This window comes from Bufo gargarizans, chromosome 4 (assembly GCF_014858855.1).
Source record: "Bufo gargarizans isolate SCDJY-AF-19 chromosome 4, ASM1485885v1, whole genome shotgun sequence".
NCBI classification, from domain to species: domain Eukaryota; kingdom Metazoa; phylum Chordata; class Amphibia; order Anura; family Bufonidae; genus Bufo; species Bufo gargarizans.
This window is the reverse complement of record NC_058083.1, coordinates 218,650,516-218,671,175: the sequence shown is the minus strand read 5'-3', so window position 1 is coordinate 218,671,175 and position 20,660 is coordinate 218,650,516. Positions and strand designations below refer to the sequence as shown.

At 41.9% G+C, this 20,660-nt stretch overlaps 1 protein-coding gene across 7 annotated transcripts in view; it reads left to right on the top strand.

Moving 5' to 3' along the window:
- The window catches only part of LOC122934525 (testis development related protein), a 141,533-nt gene that overhangs the window by 58,087 nt on the left and 62,786 nt on the right, over window positions 1–20,660 (top strand). For all 7 annotated transcript variants that reach the window (XM_044290066.1, XM_044290063.1, XM_044290067.1 and 4 more), the window contains one exon: window positions 10,954–11,013. In XM_044290066.1, coding sequence (XP_044146001.1) covers window positions 10,954–11,013 — 60 coding nt within the window. The remainder of the gene's footprint in view (window positions 1–10,953; window positions 11,014–20,660) is intronic.

Sequence of the window (20,660 nt, the reverse complement as noted above, 5' to 3'; positions counted from 1 at the left end):
TACCTGGATGCCCACAGAAGAAAACAGTGGTGTATGATCACAGAATAATTACCATGGTGAAGAGAAAGCCCTTCACAACATTCAACCAAGTGAACAACACTCTCCAGGATATAGGCGTATCAATATCCAAATCTACCATAAAGAGAAGACTGCATGAAAGTAAATACACAGGGTTCACTGCACGGTGCAAGCCACTCATAAGCCTCAAGAATAAGAAGGCTAAATTGGACATTGCTGAAAAACATCTTAAAAAAACTAGCACACTTCTGGAAGAACATTCTTTGGACAGATGAAACCAAGATCAACCTCTACCAGAATGATTGAAAGAACAAAGTATGGCGAAGGCATGATACAGCTCCTGATCCAAAGCATACCACATCATCTGTAAAACACGGCAGAGGCAGTGTGATGGCTTGGGCATGCATGGCTGCCTGTGGCACTGGGTCCCTAGTGTTTATTGATGATGTGACACAGGAAAGTAGCAGCCGGATGAGTTCTGGGGTTTTCCGAGACATACTGTGTGCTTAATTCCAGCCAAACTGATTGGTCGGCATTTCATAATACAGATGGACAATGACCTAAAACATAAAGCCAAAGCAACTCAGGAGTTTATTAAAGCAAAAAAGTGGAATATGCTTGAATGGCCAAGTCAGTCACCTGATCTGAACCCATTAGAGCATGCATTTCACTTGTTAAAGACTAAACTTCAGACAAAGGCCCACAAACAAACAGCAACTGAAAACCGCTGCAGTAAAGGCCTGGCAGAGCATTAAAAAGGAGAAAACACAGCGTCTGGTTATGTCAATGAGTTCAAGATTTCAGGCATTACATTTTAAAAGCAATCAAAATACTGTATATTATAGTCCCCTTGTGGGACTTTTAAGTAGTAAAAAAAAAATACACATTTATTAAATAAAAAAATTCCATAAAATGTATATGCTTTTTTTTCCATTTGAAAATACGCTTTTCAATGAAAAAAATTTCAAAAAGAAAATATCCCCCATATGTTTGGTATTGCCACGTCCATAACGACCCGGACTACATAAATATTACATAAATTATCCCCTATGGTGAACGCCGTAAAAAAAAATGAATTTCTAATTTATTCTTAGTTTCCACGAGACCATGAAAAAATTTAAGAAAAACGCTTGGTCATAAAGGCCCAAACAGGCTTGGTCACTAAGGGGTTAAAGTTACCTCGGGCTGATGTTTGTCGCTGTCCATGATGCATAATTTCTACCTGCCAGTTTTACATTTTCACCTCTGTGAAGGGGGATAGATGTGGGCACCACCCACTATGTATCGTGTAGTGTTGGATTCCTGTAAATGGCTGCAGATTGGTGCTGGATTGCTAAAAAATAAATAAAATACTCTTCAACATTGAAATTTCAGTACCAAGAAGGACAAGCTGTAAGGTTATGAAAATTGGGGAAGTAGCAGGAGTTGCTAAGATCTGCAGATGACCCAATTTTCAAGCACCTAGCTCCAATCAGTGGCATGTGAAAGGAGCATAAAAGCCAGATTGAAAGTAAAACATTTTTTTAGCAACCTAAAACCTCAAAAATCTAATGAAGTCTTGTTGGATGATTTTGTGATGCTGCCTGTTCTTCGACCTGCCAGTTATCACTACTTGTCGCAGACTGAGAGGGGCAGAATACTTGAACCTGAGTCCTTGGTTTATCACTCCAGCAGATTAGTACATTCTTAGGGCTTATGCATACAAATGTATTTTATTTTTAGTCCTTTTTATTTATTTTATTTTTTATGGCACGTATGCAGAACCATTCACTTCAATGGGGCCGCAAAAAGAAATGGAAATGACTCTGTATATTCTATATCCATATGACCATGAAACAATTTTTATTTTTTGCGGAACAGTTTTCTGGACAGCTAAATACATACAATCGTGTGCATGAGCCCTTAGGCCTGTGATGACTAAAACTACCATCCCCAAGATGTACTCTGGCTTGGTTGTTCTCAGAACTCCATAGAAATGAATGTAGCATGCAGGGTGTCAGTTTCATCAAAGCTGAAGTGTCAGAGGTTAGCCATCACTGTCTTAGGCTGAGGTGTCGGCACTGTTTAATGTGTGTCCCGGTGGTTGGGAGAACGATGAACTGGAATGACAACAAGAATTGCACATCTGCACAGACAGACAGACCATGTGATTAGAAGAATGACGCGTAGTGTACTGTGAGTGAAATTGAACGTCCGATCTCAGTCTTGGGGTGGCAAACAGTGTCTACTCAAACCATCAGATGGCATTTGCACATCACTGGTCTGCGAGCCAGATGTACAGCTACAGTTGTCCCATTGACCTCACACCACTGCTCTCATAGACTGTCATGGTGCACAGCAAGACAGCAATGGAGGCTGGAATGAAAGTCTATCCCTTTAAAGCTGGAATCATCACTGAATCTTGGAAGCAATGATAGACAGAGATTAGTTTGGAGGCTATGTGGGTGACTACATAAGGAGGCCGTCACATCGGTCCTACTCCTGAGATTATGGGTTTCAGTGGCATAAAGTATGGTACAGACGGTTAGCCCCTCTAATCTTCAGCTAAACAGCTTTAACCGCTTGGCGTTACATTGATTTGGTCATGGAGCCAGTGGTATGGCCATTTCTCCAAAGTGTTCCAGGAGCCATTTTTCAACTGGACAACGCCTGACCACATGTTGCTTGTGCTGCTGTGAGCAGCCATTGTGGCCTAAACGTGCTATCATGTTCTGCAGCGTTTCTGGACTTTTCTCCCATCAAGCGTATTTGGGGCATCATTGGTCGGCAAAAGGAGCTGCCAGCAGCGGACCTTGATTCTTGTGCCTTCAGAGTGGCAGAACGTTTCTCAGACCTCCATTAAAGGGGTATTATCATCTTAATGATCACTGTGAAATCTGTTAATGATTTAACAGTGATCATTTTTCTAAATATATTTAATTAACAAATTCCCACCCCTTAGAAAAAAATAAACCTATACTTACCTGACTGCTGTCTTCCATCTCCCCTGGTTACGGCCACCGCTCTTCTCAGGAATCGCGGTGGCCGCGTGTGCGCAGACTACTTCTTTTCTTCTCCCGGCCAGCCGCGCACTGTACTGAACGCGCAGGCCGAGGCCACGCATACGCTATGGTGACTTCTTCCTGGCCAGTATAGTATACTTGCCAGGAAAAAGTCATCAGGGCGCATGCGCGGACTCGGCGTGCGCGTTCAGTACAGCGCGCGGCCGGCCGGGTGAAGACATCAATCAAGATGGAGCCCTCCCCCTGCCGAAACCAGGAAGTGGACAGCGCGCCGGGAACAGGTAAGTATTAAACGGCGTGTTGAAGAACCTCAGTGATGGCATGCCAAGGCGTGTAAGTGTGTATTTCTGCATGGGGTGCTCTTACTTGATACTGAATTAATCAAGATGTTTAGAAAAATTTGTGTGTATGTATGTGTGTATATATATATATATATATATATGTGTGTGTATATATATATATATATATATATATATATATATATATACATACACATATATGTGTGTGTGTGTGTATATGTGTGTATATATATATATATATATATATATATATATATATATATATATATATATATATATATATATATTAAATAAAATATAATTTAGAGAAATAACAGGGAGCAGAAAGCTTGAAGCAAAGTAAGGAACACATGTAAACACCACATGATGGCTGATTTTTCATTTTTGACCGGAGTGTTCCTTTAACCACTTCAGCCCCGCTAGCTGAAACCCCCTTCATGACCAGAGCACTTTTTACACTTCGGCACTACACTCCTTTCACCGTTTATCGCTCGGTCATGCAACCTACCACCCAAATGAATTTTACCTCCTTTTCTTCTCACTAATGGAGCTTTCATTTGGTGGTATTTTATTGCTGCTGACATTTTAACTTTTTTTGTTATTAATCAAAATGTAACTATTTTTTTGCAAAAAAATGAAATTTTTCACTTTCAGCTGTAAAATTTTGCAAAAAAAACGACATCCATATATACATTTTTCGCCAAATTTATTGTTCTACATGTCTTTGATGAAAAAAAAAATGTTTGGGCAAAAAAAAAAAAAATGGTTTGGGTAAAAGTTATAGCGTTTACAAACTATGGTACAAAAATGTGAATTTCCGCTTTTTGAAACAGCTCTGACTTTCTGAGCACCTGTCATGATTCCTGAGGTTCTACAATGCCCAAACAGTAGAAAAACCCCACAAATGACCCCATTTCGGAAAGTAGACACCCTAAGGTATTCGCTGATGGGCATAGTGAGTTCATAGAACTTTTTATTTTTTGTCACAAGTTAGCGGAGAATGATGATGATTTTTTATTTTTATTTTTTTCTTACAAAGTCTCATATTCCACTAACTTGCGACAAAAAATTCTAGGAACTCACCATGCCCCTCACAGAATATCTTGGGGTGTCTTCTTTCCAAAATGGGGTCACTTGTGGGGTAGTTATACTGCCCTGGCAATTTAGGGGCCCATATGTGTGAGAAGTACTTTGCAATCAAAATGTGTAAAAAATGGCCTGCGAAATCCGAAAGGTGCACTTTGGAATATGTGCCCCTTTGCCCACCTTGGCATCAAAAAAGTGTCACACATGTGGTATCGCCGTACTCAGGAGAAGTTGGGGAATGTGTTTTGGGGTGTCATTTTACATATACCCATGCTGGGTGAGAGAAATATCTTGGCAAAAGACAACTTTTCCCATTTTTTTATACAAAGTTGGCATTTGACCAAGATATTTTTCTCACCCAGCATGGGTATATGTAAAATGACACCCCAAAACACATTCCCCAACTTCTCCTGAGTACGGCGATACCACGTGTGACACTTTATTGCAGCCAAGGTGGGCAAAGGGGCACATATTCCAAAGTGCACCTTTCGGATTTCGCAGGCCATTTTTTACACATTTTGATTGCAAGGTACTTCTCACACATTTGGGCCCCTAAATTGCCAGGGCAGTATAACTACGCCACAAGTGACCCCATTTTGGAAAGAAGACACCCCAAGGTATTCCGTGAGGGGCATGGCGAGTTCCTAGAATTTTTTATTTTTTGTCGCAAGTTAGTGGAATATGAGACTTTGTAAGGAAAAAAAAGAAAAATCATCATTTTCCGCTAACTTGTGACAAAAAATAAAAAATTCTAGGAACTCGCCGTGCCCCTCACAAAATACCTTGGGGTGTCTTCTTTCCAAAATGGGGTCACTTGTGGCGTAGTTATACTGCCCTGGCAATTTAGGGGCCCAAATGTGTGAGAAGTACCTTGCAATCAAAATGTGTAAAAAAATGGCCTGCGAAATCCGAAAGGTGCCCCAACTTCTCCTGAGTACGGTGATACCAGATGTGTGACACTTTTTTGCAGCCTAGATGCGCAAAGGTGCCCAAATTCCTTTTAGGAGGGCATTTTTAGACATTTGGATCCCAGACTTCTTCTCACGCTTTAGGGCCCCTAAAAAGCCAGGGCAGTATAAATACCCCACATGTGACCCCACTTTGGAAAGAAGACACCCCAAGGTATTCAATGAGGGGCCTGGCGAGTTCATAGAATTTTTTATTTTTTTGCATAAGTTAGCGGAAATTGATTTTTATTTTTTTTGTTTTTTTTCTCACAAAGTCTCACTTTCCGCTAACTTAGGACAAAAATTTCAATCTTTCATGGACTCAATATGCCCCTCACAGAATACCTTGGGGTGTCTTCTTTCTGAAATGGGGTCACATGTGGGGTATTTATACTGCCCTGGCTTTTTAGGGGCCCTAAAGCGTGAGAAGAAGTCTGGAATATAAATGTCTAAAAATGTTTACGCATTTGGATTCCGTGAGGGGTATGGCGAGTTCATGTGAGATTTTATTTTTTGACACAAGTTAGTGGAATATGAGACTTAGTAAGAAAAAACAAACAAAAAAAATATATATATTTCCGCTAACTTGAGCCAAAAAAATGTCTGAATGGAGCCTTACAGGGGGGGTGATCAATGACAGGGGGGTGATCACCCATATAGACTCCCTGATCACCTCCATCATTGATCACCCCCCTGGTAAGGCTCCATTCAGACGTCCGTATGATTTTTACGGATCCATGGATACATGGATCGGATCCGCAAAACACATGCGGACGTCTGAATGGAGCCTTACAGGGGGGTGATCAATGACAGGGGGGTGATCAATGACAGGGGGGTGATCAATGACAGGGGGGTGATCAGAGAATCTATATGGGTGATCACCCCCTTGTCATTGATCACCCCCCTGTAAGGCTCCATTCAGACGTCCGTATGTGTTTTGCGGATCCGATCCATGTATCTGTGGATCCGTAAAAATCATACGGACGTCTGAACGGAGCCTGACGGGGGTGATCAATGACAGGGGGGGTGATCAGGGAGTTTATATGGGGTGATCAGGGGTTTATAAGGGGTTAATAAGTGACGGGGGGGGGGGGGGTGTAGTGTAGGGTTTGGTGCGACTTCACTGACCTACCTGTGTCCTCTGGTGGTCGATCCTAACAAAAGGGACCACCAGAGGACCAGGTAGTAGGTATATTAGACGCTGTTATCAAAACAGCGTCTATAATACCTTTTAGGGGTTAAAAAAAAATCACATCTCCAGCCTGCCAGCGAGCGATCGCCGCTGGCAGGCTGGAGATCCACTCGCTTACCTTCTGTTCCTGTGAGCGCGCGCGCGTTCACAGGAAATCTCGGGTATCGCGAGATGACGCGCCGATGCGTCCAGGAGGAACAAATCAACCACCTCCCGGACGCATCGGCGCGTTAGGCGGTCGGGAGGTGGTTAAAGCAGTGGTTCTCAACCTTTCTAAAGCAGTGACCCCTTAATACAGTTCCTCCTGTTGTGGTGACCCCCAACCATTAAATTTTTTTCCTTGCTACGTCATAACTAATTTTGCTACTGTTATGAACTGTCATGTAAATATCTGATATATGCAGGATGTATGCCAGTCTATTACAAGGTGTTAGGTAGTTCTGTAATTGGCGCTGTGTTGTGAGGAATCTGTGGAGGGCGCTGTGTTGTGGGGGATCTGTGGAGGGCGCTGTGTTGTGGAGGGCGCTGTGTTCTATGACGCATAGGACCATGAGGGGGGCCAGCATAAGACATATAGCATCTTATGCTGGTCCCCCTCATGGCCTTATGTGTCCCCTCATGTGTCCTAAACTGCGCACATAACTGTCTTTGCGTGTAAAGTATGTTACTCCTGTGTGAAACAATCTCTCTCCTATTTGTAGCTTTATACTACCCTACCTCGTGAGATTTCCCTACCTCCTGACTTCCTGTTGCACTGCTGATGACGTGACGAAAATCTCAGCGGAGTTCAGCTTTACACCGGGACACTGCGCATGCGCAGGAGAGCCTTAGTAGGGAAATATTACGGCCCAGTGCGCAAGCGCGGCTAACTCCAGCCGGCGCATGCGCAGTGTCCCGGTGTGAAGCTGAACTCTGCTGAGATTTTCCATAAACTGTCGGTTTGCGCATGCGCAGATCGTCAAAACTCAGGAACGCCTCCTCATGTCATTAGCAGTGCGACGGGAAGTCAGGAGGTAGGGAAATCTCACGAAGTAGGGTAATGTAACGCTACAATCGTGCAGCCCTAATAGGAAGCCTCAGGCCCCCGGAAAGGGCCGATCGACCCCCAAAGGGGTTGCGACCCCTAGGTTGAGAACCGCTGCTTTAAAGGGACACCGACAGGCCCAATATGAATATTTAGGTATATATATGACAGTACAGGTCTTCTAAAGTGTATTAAAATCATCTAAGTATACCCCCTGTCCACCTTATAAATACAGTAAACTGATGTTTTATAACCTGGTTGAATGGTCTTCATTCTGCCCAAGGGGCGGCGTTTCATCTCCACTTGCGCCCAGCCAGCCTCGCCCCAACTGCTGTTTTGAAGCGCCACCCAGCTTATCAATATTCACTTCGCTGGGCGGCTACTACTGTCCCCGACTTCACAAGATCCGACGCATGCCCAATACAATCCTATGGGCATCGGCCTCCGTCTCATCTTAAGCGCATGCGCCCGGCACCCTCACTGGCCGGGATCACATCGCGCCTGCGTACAGTCTGCATCTTAGAGGCCGCTTCAGCCTATGCGTTATGCGCATGCGCCGGGCACTGTTCGGCGCAGCGCTCCAGAGCAGGGACAACAGAAGCCGCCCAGCAAAGTGAATATTGATGAGCTGGGCGGCGCTTCAAAACGGTAGTTGGGGCGAGGCTGGCTGGGCGCAAGTGGAGATGAAACGCCGCCCCTTGGGCAGAATGAAGACGATTCAACCAGGTTATAAAACTTCAGTTTACTGTATTTATAAGGTTGACAGGGGGGATACTTAGATGATTTTAATACACTTTAGAAGACCTGTGCTGTTTATTTATATATATTAAAAAAATAGAAAACACCGCAGCACATCTGTTGGTGAAAAATAGTGGATCTTTATTCACCCAAGCGACGTTTCAGTCCTCTTACTGGGACCTTTCTCGCTTGAGACAGGTCCCAGTAAGAGGACTGAAACGTCTCTTGGGTGAATAAAGATCCACTATTTTTCACCAACGGATGTGATGCAGTGTTTTCTATTTTTTGCATTATGCACCTTGGTCAGGTGTTTTTCCCGCTGGCACCCAGTCTTTTAATACTTGGAGTGCTGCCCTGAATTATCGTTATCTATATCTAGATCTATATCCTTCATATTGGGCCTGTCAGTGTTCCTTTAAGGTTGATAGGTAGGTTTGGAATGTAATGTCATGCACCGGCATCACCTCCTTTTCCACCTGATGCATTTTATCTGAGTTGGAACACTATGACTCTGTAGGCCCCAGGAACAAGAGAAGTCATTACTGGTGCCTGTCCCACTGCCGTGCAGCACTGCTCCAGACTAAATACTACTTAGAAAATGTAAACGTGTTTTTTATTTTTTTATAGCCAATGAAAATAAAAATTTTGATTGTCTTTTTTCACATGGAATACAGTCTGCAGCTCTGCAGCCCTCAGCTAGTTTTGAAGCGGAGAGTCTTTGTAGAGATAAAGATCACAGTGAGAAACCCTGTGTTTTGTGAGATCATAATGTTCTTAACTTGGAATGTGTGTCTTGCAAGGATTCTAAATGATGATTATTATGGTTGGTTGGACACAGTTAACTTTTAACCCATTAAGTCCATTCTGCACTCTATATTTTGCTCGTACACGTTTGCTTAATATAAGCAGGTAATAGGAATTCCATTCAAATAGCCAGCAATTGCAGCTTCGCTGCCTTTGGCTATGAGATGTTTAAGCTTGTGTACATAATGTAGGCTAATTAAAGCTTATCTATAAGAAAAGGTCTGGACCAGGTTAGAAACCTTTTCCATTGCTTGGATTTTTAACTGTACGGTTTTCTCTTATTCACTTTTTTTTAATAGGGAACTTTTGACTATTTGTGGTTAAATGCATTGCAATACCTCCTAAAAAAGACAAAATATGGTAGAGAGATGTGTTTTTTTTTTTTTTTTGTTTAACTACTTCCCGACCGCCCATTGACTATAAACGTCCTGGGCGGTCGGGTTCATCTCTGATCGGAGGTTTTAGAACATCTTTTCAGAGATCACAGCTGCACGCTAATCGTGCAGCTGCTGAGCGGGGCCCCCACTGTCAGTGACAGCAGGGCACCCCAGAGAGAAGGAAGGGACTGTTCCTGGGTGTCCCTGCCTTCTAGATCACTGTATACACACTGCTCAAGAGCACTGTGTATACAGCAAGGAAGCCATGTGCTGCTTCCTGTCCCGGCCCTGTGGTCATGTGAGGGGGGGGGGGGGGGGGCAGGAGCTGTCGGATCTTCCATAGACAACGACCAGCCCTGCACAGTATATTGCTGTAAAGCCTCTCTGGGGGGTGTATTTCCCCTGTAACTGGGGCTGCTATGTCAGCCCCAGTTACAGGAAAAATCAATAGTGAAGAAAAGTAAAGTTAAATGTCCCCCCAGAGGTCTTGTATGACCTTATGGGGGACACAAAGTGTAAAATAAAAAAAAAGTCATTTAAAAAGGTTAAAAATGTAAAAAAACAAATAAAATAGACATTTCGTATCACTGCGTCTATAACGATCGGCTCTTTAAAAATATCACATCTACTCTATCAGGAGCTAAAAAAATAAACCTTATGTCAAAAAAGATTTTTGTTAGCCCCACCTCCCAAAACACGTTATGTTAATTAATCAAAAAGTCATAGTACCCTAAAATGGTAGCAATAAAAACGTCCTCTTATCCTGCAAAAAATGAGCCCCCACACAAGACCATAGCCAGAAAAACACAAAAAATGCTCTTATTGTATAAAACGTTAAAAAAAAAGAAATATTTGGTATTGCCACATCCGTAACAACTGGCTCTACAAAAGTATCTCATGATCTACCCCATCAAGTGAACAGCATAAAAAAAAAAAATTACTCCAAAACTGCTTTTCTTAGTCACCTCACCTCGCAAAAAAACATAAAATCAATCAAACCCAAAATGGTAGCAATAAAAGTCACCTTTTTGGCTCTAAGAAAATGGCAACACAAAAACATGATTATTATTTTTTTCTAAAAATGTTTTATTGTGCAAAACGTAAAAATAGACATATCACATGATCTACCCCATCAAGTGAATGGTTTAAAAAACAAAATAGAAAAATGACACCAAACTGCTTTTTTGTGTGACTTCACCTCCCCAAAAATGATATAAAAAGCGACCAGCAAGCCAAGTTAATTTCAGATTATATTCTTGTAATATCACTTATACCTTGATCTGTTGGGGTTAATGATATGTGTAAGATATTTTCAAGGGACCCATCTGCTACACCACTTATTGTGTCCCCATTTTCAAGCCTTTAAAACTAATAATTGCAGAGCCGTTGTAAAGATTAGCATGATATAAAGTAAAATATCCCGAAATGTTCTGCTAATTGGATAACCGCTAAATCTCTCTTTTTAGAGTAAAGACCAGTTACTCCAAGCCGACCTTCAATCTCCCGTGTCACAACTTGCTACAAAGGTATGTCTCGTGGTTTCCTTTATGGCCTTTTCTTTCAAGAGGCACCTATTATGACTTGCATTATGTTTAGTTTATTGTATCTGCAATTAGATTAAGTGTGCAGATAACAAAACTTAATGCTGTAACCATCCATCCCTGGTAGTGTATGCACACTTATACCATACCTCCCAACTTTTGAAAATCACAAAGATGGACAATATGTGCTGTGCGCGTCAGGACAATTTTTTTCAAACTAGGCCACACCTCTAACTCCGTCAGAACTGCGGCAGCTGGGGATCGGTTAGGTGAATGTAAGTTCTTAAAAAAAAAAATTTTTACAGCATGTGGAGCCCCAAAATGTTTTTTTTTTTTTTCTTGCGCTTAAAGGAAACCTGTCACCAGTTTTATGGTGTCCTAACTAAGGGCAACATAAATAAGTGACTGATTCTCTTCAAAATGCTTAGTCACTTTCTTTAATTGACCCAGTCAATCTGCCAACATCTTGTATTGAAATGCTCCAGCTGATAATGATGAGTCCTGAATATTCATGAGCTCCTGACTCTCCCCGCCCACCTGCTGCTGATAGACAGTTATTTTCCATATGAATCGGCAGGGGAGTGGCTATAGCTGTTAATTAAATATACGCCGGGCTCACTGACATCACGCTAAACTCAAATCAGCTCATTAGCATGCGGCATGTGGCATCTTTGTGTGTATATTATGAGGTAACCATCTGTCCCACCAGTAAGTGAATACAGTCTAAGGCACTTTTTAGTAGTTAATGATTGTATATAATTAGATTATAATCAAATATCCACATGACAGGTTCCCTTTAAATAACCATTTAAATATTAGCAGAATCATTAGGTTATAGCTATTTTAAGGTCCAAATTGCTCCAAATAATGAAGTTATGGTCTAATATACAGGTAGAAACCATACAGATACTTAAGTAAGGAGCAATTAAGTAAATTTATTTATGCACAGAGGGACTGTCCATACAAAAGAGGAACACTTGGGAGGCATGTTGTACTCCTGTAAGTCATCAGTGGGTTTTATCTTTGTTTCATCTGTTCAGCTTGTTCCAAGACTGCACTTGCTCGTTATCTATTTTATTTCCATATTTTTTATTTTTTTTATCTGAAATGGCATAACCTATCACCTTTGCAAACAGCCACCACTATGATTAAAGCACAAATCGAGGATGAATTGATGGTGGATTTTTAATTCTGAACCATAATTAAAAGGCCTGTTCATATCATGCTCGACTATCCCTTCCCTTTCAAAAGTCCATATGTGCTTCAGCAGGACAGACGACCGGAGACTGTCGTTCCCATATTCAAGTCTTGATCCCATGTGCGCCGGAGTGAGATGCGCCTAATTTGTTAAAGGGGTTATGCCATGATTGATGTAAAAAATTACAATAGCATATGACAATCTTTCTAACAAAGCTAGAGCCAGCCCTGTACTGCACATGTACTGCTCCAACTGTTCGGCTAAATTCACTTCAGCCTGGCACCTTGGAGTGGGGGTCTTTCGGGGGTGGGGGGTGTCCTTTCTGCTGCAGCTCTCTAGCAGTCAACAGGACATATTGCCGGTGACCTTTGAAGATTTAAATTGAGCAGATTCAACCAGCTCAGTGAAGCGGGTAAGAAAAAGAATAAACAGCAGATGGTGCTATACAGATACATTTTATTGAATTGGGGCTCATGCACACTGACCGTATGCCCTCCGAGACATACGGTCTGTGAGCCGGCCATATGTCCCAGAGTGGCATACATCGTGTGCACAGCATCATAGGTTACTATAATACTGTGCGCATCAGGCCACCTGCGGGACTATTGTCCTGCACTAATATGATCATATGAGTGCGGAACAATAGCCCTGCGGGCGGCCCGATGCTCACAGTATCATATTTCGCCAAGCCGCCGGACTGCCTCTCCGTCCCCATTGACTATAATAGGGGCGCAGCACGGCGATAGGCCGCCGGACTAAAATGTCGGACATGCAGTACTTTTAGTCCGGCGGCCTCTCGCCATGCACTGCATAGTCAATGGGGACGGAGCGGCAGTCCGGCAGCAGGACGGATCAGACAGGGTGAACAGCCTGTCGAATCCGTCCTGCCGCTAATGTGAAAGTAGCCTAACAAATTATAGGTAAATAATAAAGTACATGGAAGATATACTATATTGGTATTCAGATGAAATTGCTGTGTTGGCCCTTGGCGATAAAGAGGGCTTTGGGTTGCAGTTTGGGCACTCAGTCTCTAAAAGGTTCGCCATCACTGGTGTAGGGTAAGAAATATACAAAAACGTCTTAATTGTATGTATACTAATCTTAGAAGCCTGACTAATAAAACTAGAATTGGTGATGAGGAATATGACATAGTGGGAATAACTGAGACATGGCTGGATGATAGCTATGACTGGGCAGTTAATGTACAGGATTACAGTCTGTTTGGTTAGGAAGAATCGCCAAAACCGGAGAGGGGGAGGGGTCTGCCTTTATGTTAAGTCCTGTCTAAAGCCCACACTCCAGCAGAGATATAAGTGATGGACATGAATATGTGGAGTCACTGTAGGTAGAAATACATGGAGGCCAAAAAAATTATAAAATACTAATAGGAGTTTATTATAAACCACAAAATATACCAGAATCCACAGAAAATCTGCTACTAAACGAGATAAACGAGGCGGCAGATCATAATGAAGGGAAATAGCTTCTTGGCAATAACCAAAGACAATTATATTTCCCAACTGGTTCAGGACCCGCCTAGAGGGACGGCCATACTGGACTTAGTATTAACCAATAGACCTGACAGAAAAACAGATGTGCAGGTTGGGGGATACCTGGGAAATAGTGACCATAAAGTAATAATAACCTTCCAATTATCCTTCAAACGACCGTTTCTACAGGGAGGAACAAAGGGCAGTTTTAAATGTGGACACAAAAAATGCATTTGCTGTGAACACACAACCATTGACAAAACGTTTCGATCCACTACAAACAAAAAAGAATACAAAATACATTCATACATTAATTGTAACACTCAATAGAGAAGCCTTCTGGATCTTCCAACTTGGATCCCGCCAACCAGAGGGATTAAATAAACGGCACGATCTCATCTTGGAATATTGAATATGAATATATGCTGCTGTTCTCTATTTGTATATACATCTGCCCTGGTGATTTGTGAACACTTGATTCTACTTATTATTTTAGTGTTAAAACTTATACCTCGGCTTTCTCTTTTTTGTTTTTTGGCTTGCAGGTATTTTAATTAAAGCTAGTATGGGACTGCCCTCCGATGTCTCCTCCTCCCAGGTGATGCTCATTAACCTGGGGTTAGTAGGGGAAATATCTGAAGGTGCTCCCATTTCACATTTGGGTTTATCATGAGGAAGGACCTATATGTCTTAGAGGTCTGAAACGCGTCACTTTACACTTCTTGTTATACGGAAATTACAAATCGCTGGAATAAAGTTAATATTAATTCACCTGAGCTGGATTATCTCCTTTTTTGTTGGACTTTCTTTCCGCATCCAGGTGCGGCATCCGTGCCCAGAGGGTGATTAAACAACCACAGGTGAGAGCTGCCTTACATTTGATTTATCTTCACTTACAGCCAATGCATGACAATACAGAAGAGGGGATCAGACCCCCTAAAGTTAGAGTGGGACAAAAAAATAAAGTGGAAAAAAAGTACAAATAAAATAAAATATCCTTTTGGCAAAATAAAGGGAATTTTTTTTTTTTTTTTATTAAATGGGGAAAAAAAAAAATATTGGGCATCGCCGCGTCCATATCTACTGGCTCTATAAAACTATCACGTGACCTAACCCCTCAGGTGAACACTGTAAAAAACAAACAAAAAAAAAGGACTGTGCTAAATAAACCATTTTTTGGTCACCTTACATCACTAAAAGTGCAACACATAGAAACATAGAATTTGTCTGCAGATAAGAACCATTTGGCCCATCTAGTCTGCCCAATATACTGAATACTATCAATAGCCCCTGGCCCTATTTTATATGAAGGATGGCCTTATGCCTTTCCCATGCATGCTTAAAGAGGACCTTTCACTAGAATGAAAAATCTAAACTATACAGACATGGAGAGCGGCGCCCAGGGATCCCCCTGTACTTACTGTTATATCTGGGCGCCGCTCCGTTCTCCCGGTATAGCCTTCGGTATCTTTATATGTTAGGCTCCACCCAGTGGAACCTGCCGGCGTCTCCTTCTCCCATGCTGTAGCGCTGGCCAATCACAGCGCTCAGCTCATAGCCTGAGAGGCTTTTTTTTTCCTCTCGGGCTATGAGCCTGGCCCCTCCAAAACCCAGTGGCGAGGTTGGTTTCGCCACAGTAGGTTTTGAAAATTTTCTGAAAAATTTCAAGATTTGCTTCTTAGCCTTCTAACGTCCCCAAAAAATAAAATGGCATTCACAAAATGATCTAAACATGTAGTAGACATATGGGGAATATAAAGTAATAACTATTTTTGGAGGTATTATAATATATTATAAAAGTAGAGCAATAGAAATTTGGAAATTTTTCCAATTTTATTTGTAAATTTGGATTTTTTTATTTATAAATAAATTATTATTTTTTTTTACTCAATTTTACCACCGTCATAAAGTACAATATGTGACGAGGAAACAATCTCGGAATGGCCTTAAGTAAAAGCTAACAATTATTTGAATAATCAATTAGTTGTCTATAATTTCATCGATTAATCGGGGAAAAAACACCAAAATGACAAAAAAAAGGGGTTTATATGATTTTACTTGAAAAATTATGTTCGCAGGCCATATTAAAACAAATTTAGGAGTTACAGAATTATAAAAAAAAATTGCATTACAATGTAAAAAAGACAACATGTCCACATAGTCAGGGCTGAGGCTAGCTCTCTTCTGACACGCTATGTTGCCTATAGCAGAGAAGAGACGTTCCGATGGTGTGGATGTACTTGGGCTAGACAAGTATGATCTTGCAAGTTTAACTTTTATGGGGGATCTGTGGATGACACACTTTTATACAGGATCTGTGGATGGCAGTGGCATTGTTATGGGGCATCTGTGGATGGCATTGGCACTGTTATGGGGAGGGGAATCTGTGGTTGACACTATATATAGCATCTTATGCTATATAGTGTCATCCACAGATCTTCCCCATAACAGTGTCTCCCGAGTCCCAATACACCGGCCCCGCCGCTCACGGCAATATCTAAAGAGTATTCCTTAACCGTTACCCTGCAGTAACCTTTACTTAAACTTGAAATCAGCGCTATGAATTGATCTGTAATACCTTACAAAATCAAATACAATGAAGCTCTGGCAACAGGCTGAGCGGGCGGTGGCGTGACGTCACTCACTCACGTGACGCGCCTGCTCTGCCCACTTTATGAATGACGCAGGCGGAGCAGCAGCGTCACGTGAGTAAGTGACGTTACGCCGCCCGCCCGCTCTGCCTGTTACTGGAGCTTTATTGTAAGGTAAAAAAAAATTACAATTTAAAGAAAACCACCCGCATAGCAACGAATTGGCGATTTATTTGTAACTGGATTCGACGACAACGCTTCGCCGTTATCGAATAATATCGATAAAGTCGATTAATCTTTGCAGCCCTACTTGTGACCCATTGCAAGCCTTTTTGACTTGGCTGGAATACCCATTTAGAACATTAGATTGCTTTTACTTGAAGAGTGACATAATGTTATTATAACTTTATAATTATTTTCATTATATATTAAAATAGTTTGTTTTAACCCATGCATTGAACAGTAACATTTAGATAGATTTGATATCTTGATGATATACAGAAAAAAAAGCATCTGATCTGAGTTTTTACGATTTTAAAAAGCATGGTACGTCTTGCGTACCCAGCCTCAGCCATGTTCTTGTACCTTGTGAGCCATTCCTCTGTTTTTGAGTTTAGGAATATAAATTGTTAGAATGTATAAACCTCCGTAGCAGTAGCAACTAGGGATGAGCGAACTCGAACTGTATAGTTCGGGTTCGTACCGAATTTTGGGGTGTCCGTGACACGGACCCGAACCCGGACATTTTCGTAAAAGTCCGGGTTCGGGTTCGGTGTTCGTCGCTTTCTTGGCGCTTTTGTGACGCTTTCTTGGCGCTTTTTGAAAGGCTGCAAAGCAGCCAATCAACAAGCGTCATACTACTTGCCCCAAGAGGCCATCACAGCCATGCCTACTATTGGCATGGCTGTGATTGGCCAGAGCACCATGTGACCCAGCCTCTATTTAAGCTGGAGTCACATAGCGCCGCCCGTCACTCTGCTCTGATTAGCGTAGGGAGAGGTTGCGGCTGCGACAGTAGGGCGAGATTAGGCAGATTAACTCCTCCAAAGGACTTGATTAACTGATCGATCTGCAGCTGTGGATCATTGAGCTGCTGATCCTCAATTGCTCACTGTTTTTAGGCTGCACAGACCGTTTGTCAGTCTCATTTTTCTGGGGTGATCGGCGGCCATTTTGTGTCTTGTGGTGCGCCAGCACAAGCTGCGACCAAGTGCATTTAACCCTCAATGGTGTGGTTGTTTTTTGGCTAAAGCCTACATCAGGGTGAAGCTGTCACACCAAGTGCATTTAACCAGCAATAGTCTGTTCATTTTTTGGCCATATACAAAATCAGGGGCAAGCTGCGCCTGTCACCAAGTGCATTTAACCCTCAATGGTGTGGTTGTTTTTTGGCTAAAGCCTACATCAGGGTGAAGCTGTCACACCAAGTGCATTTAACCAGCAATAGTCTGTTCATTTTTTGGCCATATACAAAATCAGGGGCAAGCTGCGCCTGTCACCAAGTGCATTTAACCCTCAATGGTGTGGTTGTTTTTTGGCTAAAGCCTACATCAGGGTGAAGCTGTCACACCAAGTGCATTTAACCAGCAATAGTCTGTTCATTTTTTGGCCATATACAAAATCAGGGGCAAGCTGCGCCTGTCACCAAGTGCATTTAACCCTCAATGGTGTGGTTGTTTTTTGGCTAAAGCCTACATCAGGGTGAAGCTGTCACACCAAGTGCATTTAACCAGCAATAGTCTGTTCATTTTTTGGCCATATACAAAATCAGGGGCAAGCTGCGCCTGTCACCAAGTGCATTTAACCCTCAATGGTGTGGTTGTTTTTTGGCTAAAGCCTACATCAGGGTGAAGCTGTCACACCAAGTGCATTTAACCAGCAATAGTCTGTTCATTTTTTGGCCATATCCCAGTCTAATTCTGTCACTAAATCCATACCGGTCACCCAGCGCCTAAATACTAGGCCTCAAATTTATATCCAGCTAAATCTGTCCCTAGTGCTGTAGCTGGGCGAGTTATTTAGTGTCCGTTCAAGCACATTTCTTGTTCTGGGTTGAAATACAATTCCCAATTTAGCAATTTCATAATTTAGTGGTTCCTGCTATATCAGAGCTATTTGAAATCTATCCCAAAAAGGGTATATAATATTGAAGGTGCACATTGGGTCATTCAGAATAACTTCACACACACCCGCTACTGTGTATTTCCAAGTCTAATTCTGTCACTAAACCCATACCTGTCACCCAGCGCCTAAATACTAGGCCTCAAATTTAAATCCCTCTAAATCTCTCGTTACCCACCGCTGTACTGTTGTTGCTGGGCAAGATATTTAGTGTCCGTCAAAGCACATTTTTTGTTCTGGGTTGAAGTACAATTCCCAATTTAGCAATTTCATAATTTAGTGGTTTCTGCTATATCAGAGCTATTTGAAATCTATCCCTAAAAGGGTATATAATATTGAAGGTGCACATAGGGTCATTCAGAATAACTTCACACACACGCTTCTGTGCATTTCCAAGTCTAATTCTGTCACTAAATCCATACCGGTGACCCAGCGCCTAAATACTAGGCCTCAAATTTAAATCCCTCTAAATCTCTCGTTACCCACCGCTGTACTGTTGTTGCTGGGCAAGATATTTAGTGTCCGTCAAAGCACATTTTTTGTTCTGGGTTGAAGTACAATTCCCAATTTAGCAATTTCATAATTTAGTGGTTTCTGCTATATCAGAGCTATTTGAAATCTATCCCTAAAAGGGTATATAATATTGAAGGTGCACATAGGGTCATTCAGAATAACTTCACACACACGCTTCTGTGCATTTCCAAGTCTAATTCTGTCACTAAATCCATACCGGTGACCCAGCGCCTAAATACTAGGCCTCAAATTTAAATCCCTCTAAATCTCTCGTTACCCACCACTGTACTGTTGTTGCTGGGCAAGATATTTAGTGTCCGTCAAAGCACATTTTTTGTTCTGGGTTGAAGTACAATTCCCAATTTAGCAATTTCATAATTTAGTGGTTCCTGCTATATCAGAGCTATTTGAAATCTATCCCAAAAAGGGTATATAATATTGAAGGTGCACATTGGGTCATTCAGAATAACTTCACACACACCCGCTACTGTGTATTTCCAAGTCTAATTCTGTCACTAAACCCATACCTGTCACCCAGCGCCTAAATACTAGGCCTCAAATTTAAATCCCTCTAAATCTCTCGTTACCCACCGCTGTACTGTTGTTGCTGGGCAAGATATTTAGTGTCCGTCAAAGCACATTTTTTGTTCTGGGTTGAAGTACAATTCCCAATTTAGCAATTTCATAATTTAGTGGTTCCTGCTATATCAGAGCTATTTGAAATCTATCCCAAAAAGGGTATATAATATTGAAGGTGCACATTGGGTCATTCAGAATAACTTCACACACACCCGCTACTGTGTATTTCCAAGTCTAATTCTGTCACTAAATCCATACCGGTGACCCAGCGCCTAAATACTAGGCCTCAAATTTAAATCCCTCTAAATCTCTCGTTACCCACCGCTGTACTGTTGTTGCTGGGCAAGATATTTAGTGTCCGTCAAAGCACATTTTTTGTTCTGGGTTGAAGTACAATTCCCAATTTAGCAATTTCATAATTTAGTGGTTCCTGCTATATCAGAGCTATTTGAAATCTATCCCAAAAAGGGTATATAATATTGAAGGTGCACAGTGGGTCATTCAGAATAACTTCACACACACCCGCTACTGTGTATTTCCAAGTCTAATTCTGTCACTAAACCCATACCTGTCACCCAGCGCCTAAATACTAGGCCTCAAATTTAAATCCCTCTAAATCTCTCGTTACCGCTGTACTGTTGTAGCTGGGAAAGTTATTTAGTGCCCGTCAAAGCACATTTTTTGTTCTGGGTTGAAGTACAATTCCCAATTTAGCAATTTCATAATTTAGTGGTTCCTGCTATATCAGAGCTATTTGAAATCTATCCCAAAAAGGGTATATAATATTCAAGGTGCACATTGGGTCATTCAGAATAACTTCACACACACGCTTCTGTGCATTTCCAAGTCTAATTCTGTCACTAAATCCATACCGGTCACCCAGCGCCTAAATACTAGGCCTCAAATTTATATCCCGCTGAATTTGAATACAATACATTGGGCCAAATAATATATTTGTTGTTGTGGTGAACCATAACAATGAGAAAAACATCTAGTAAGGGACGCGGACGTGGACATGGTCGTGGTGGTGTTAGTGGACCCTCTGGTGCTGGGAGAGGACGTGGCCGTTCTGCCACATCCACACGTCCTAGTGTACCAACTACCTCAGGTCCCAGTAGCCGCCAGAATTTACAGCGATAT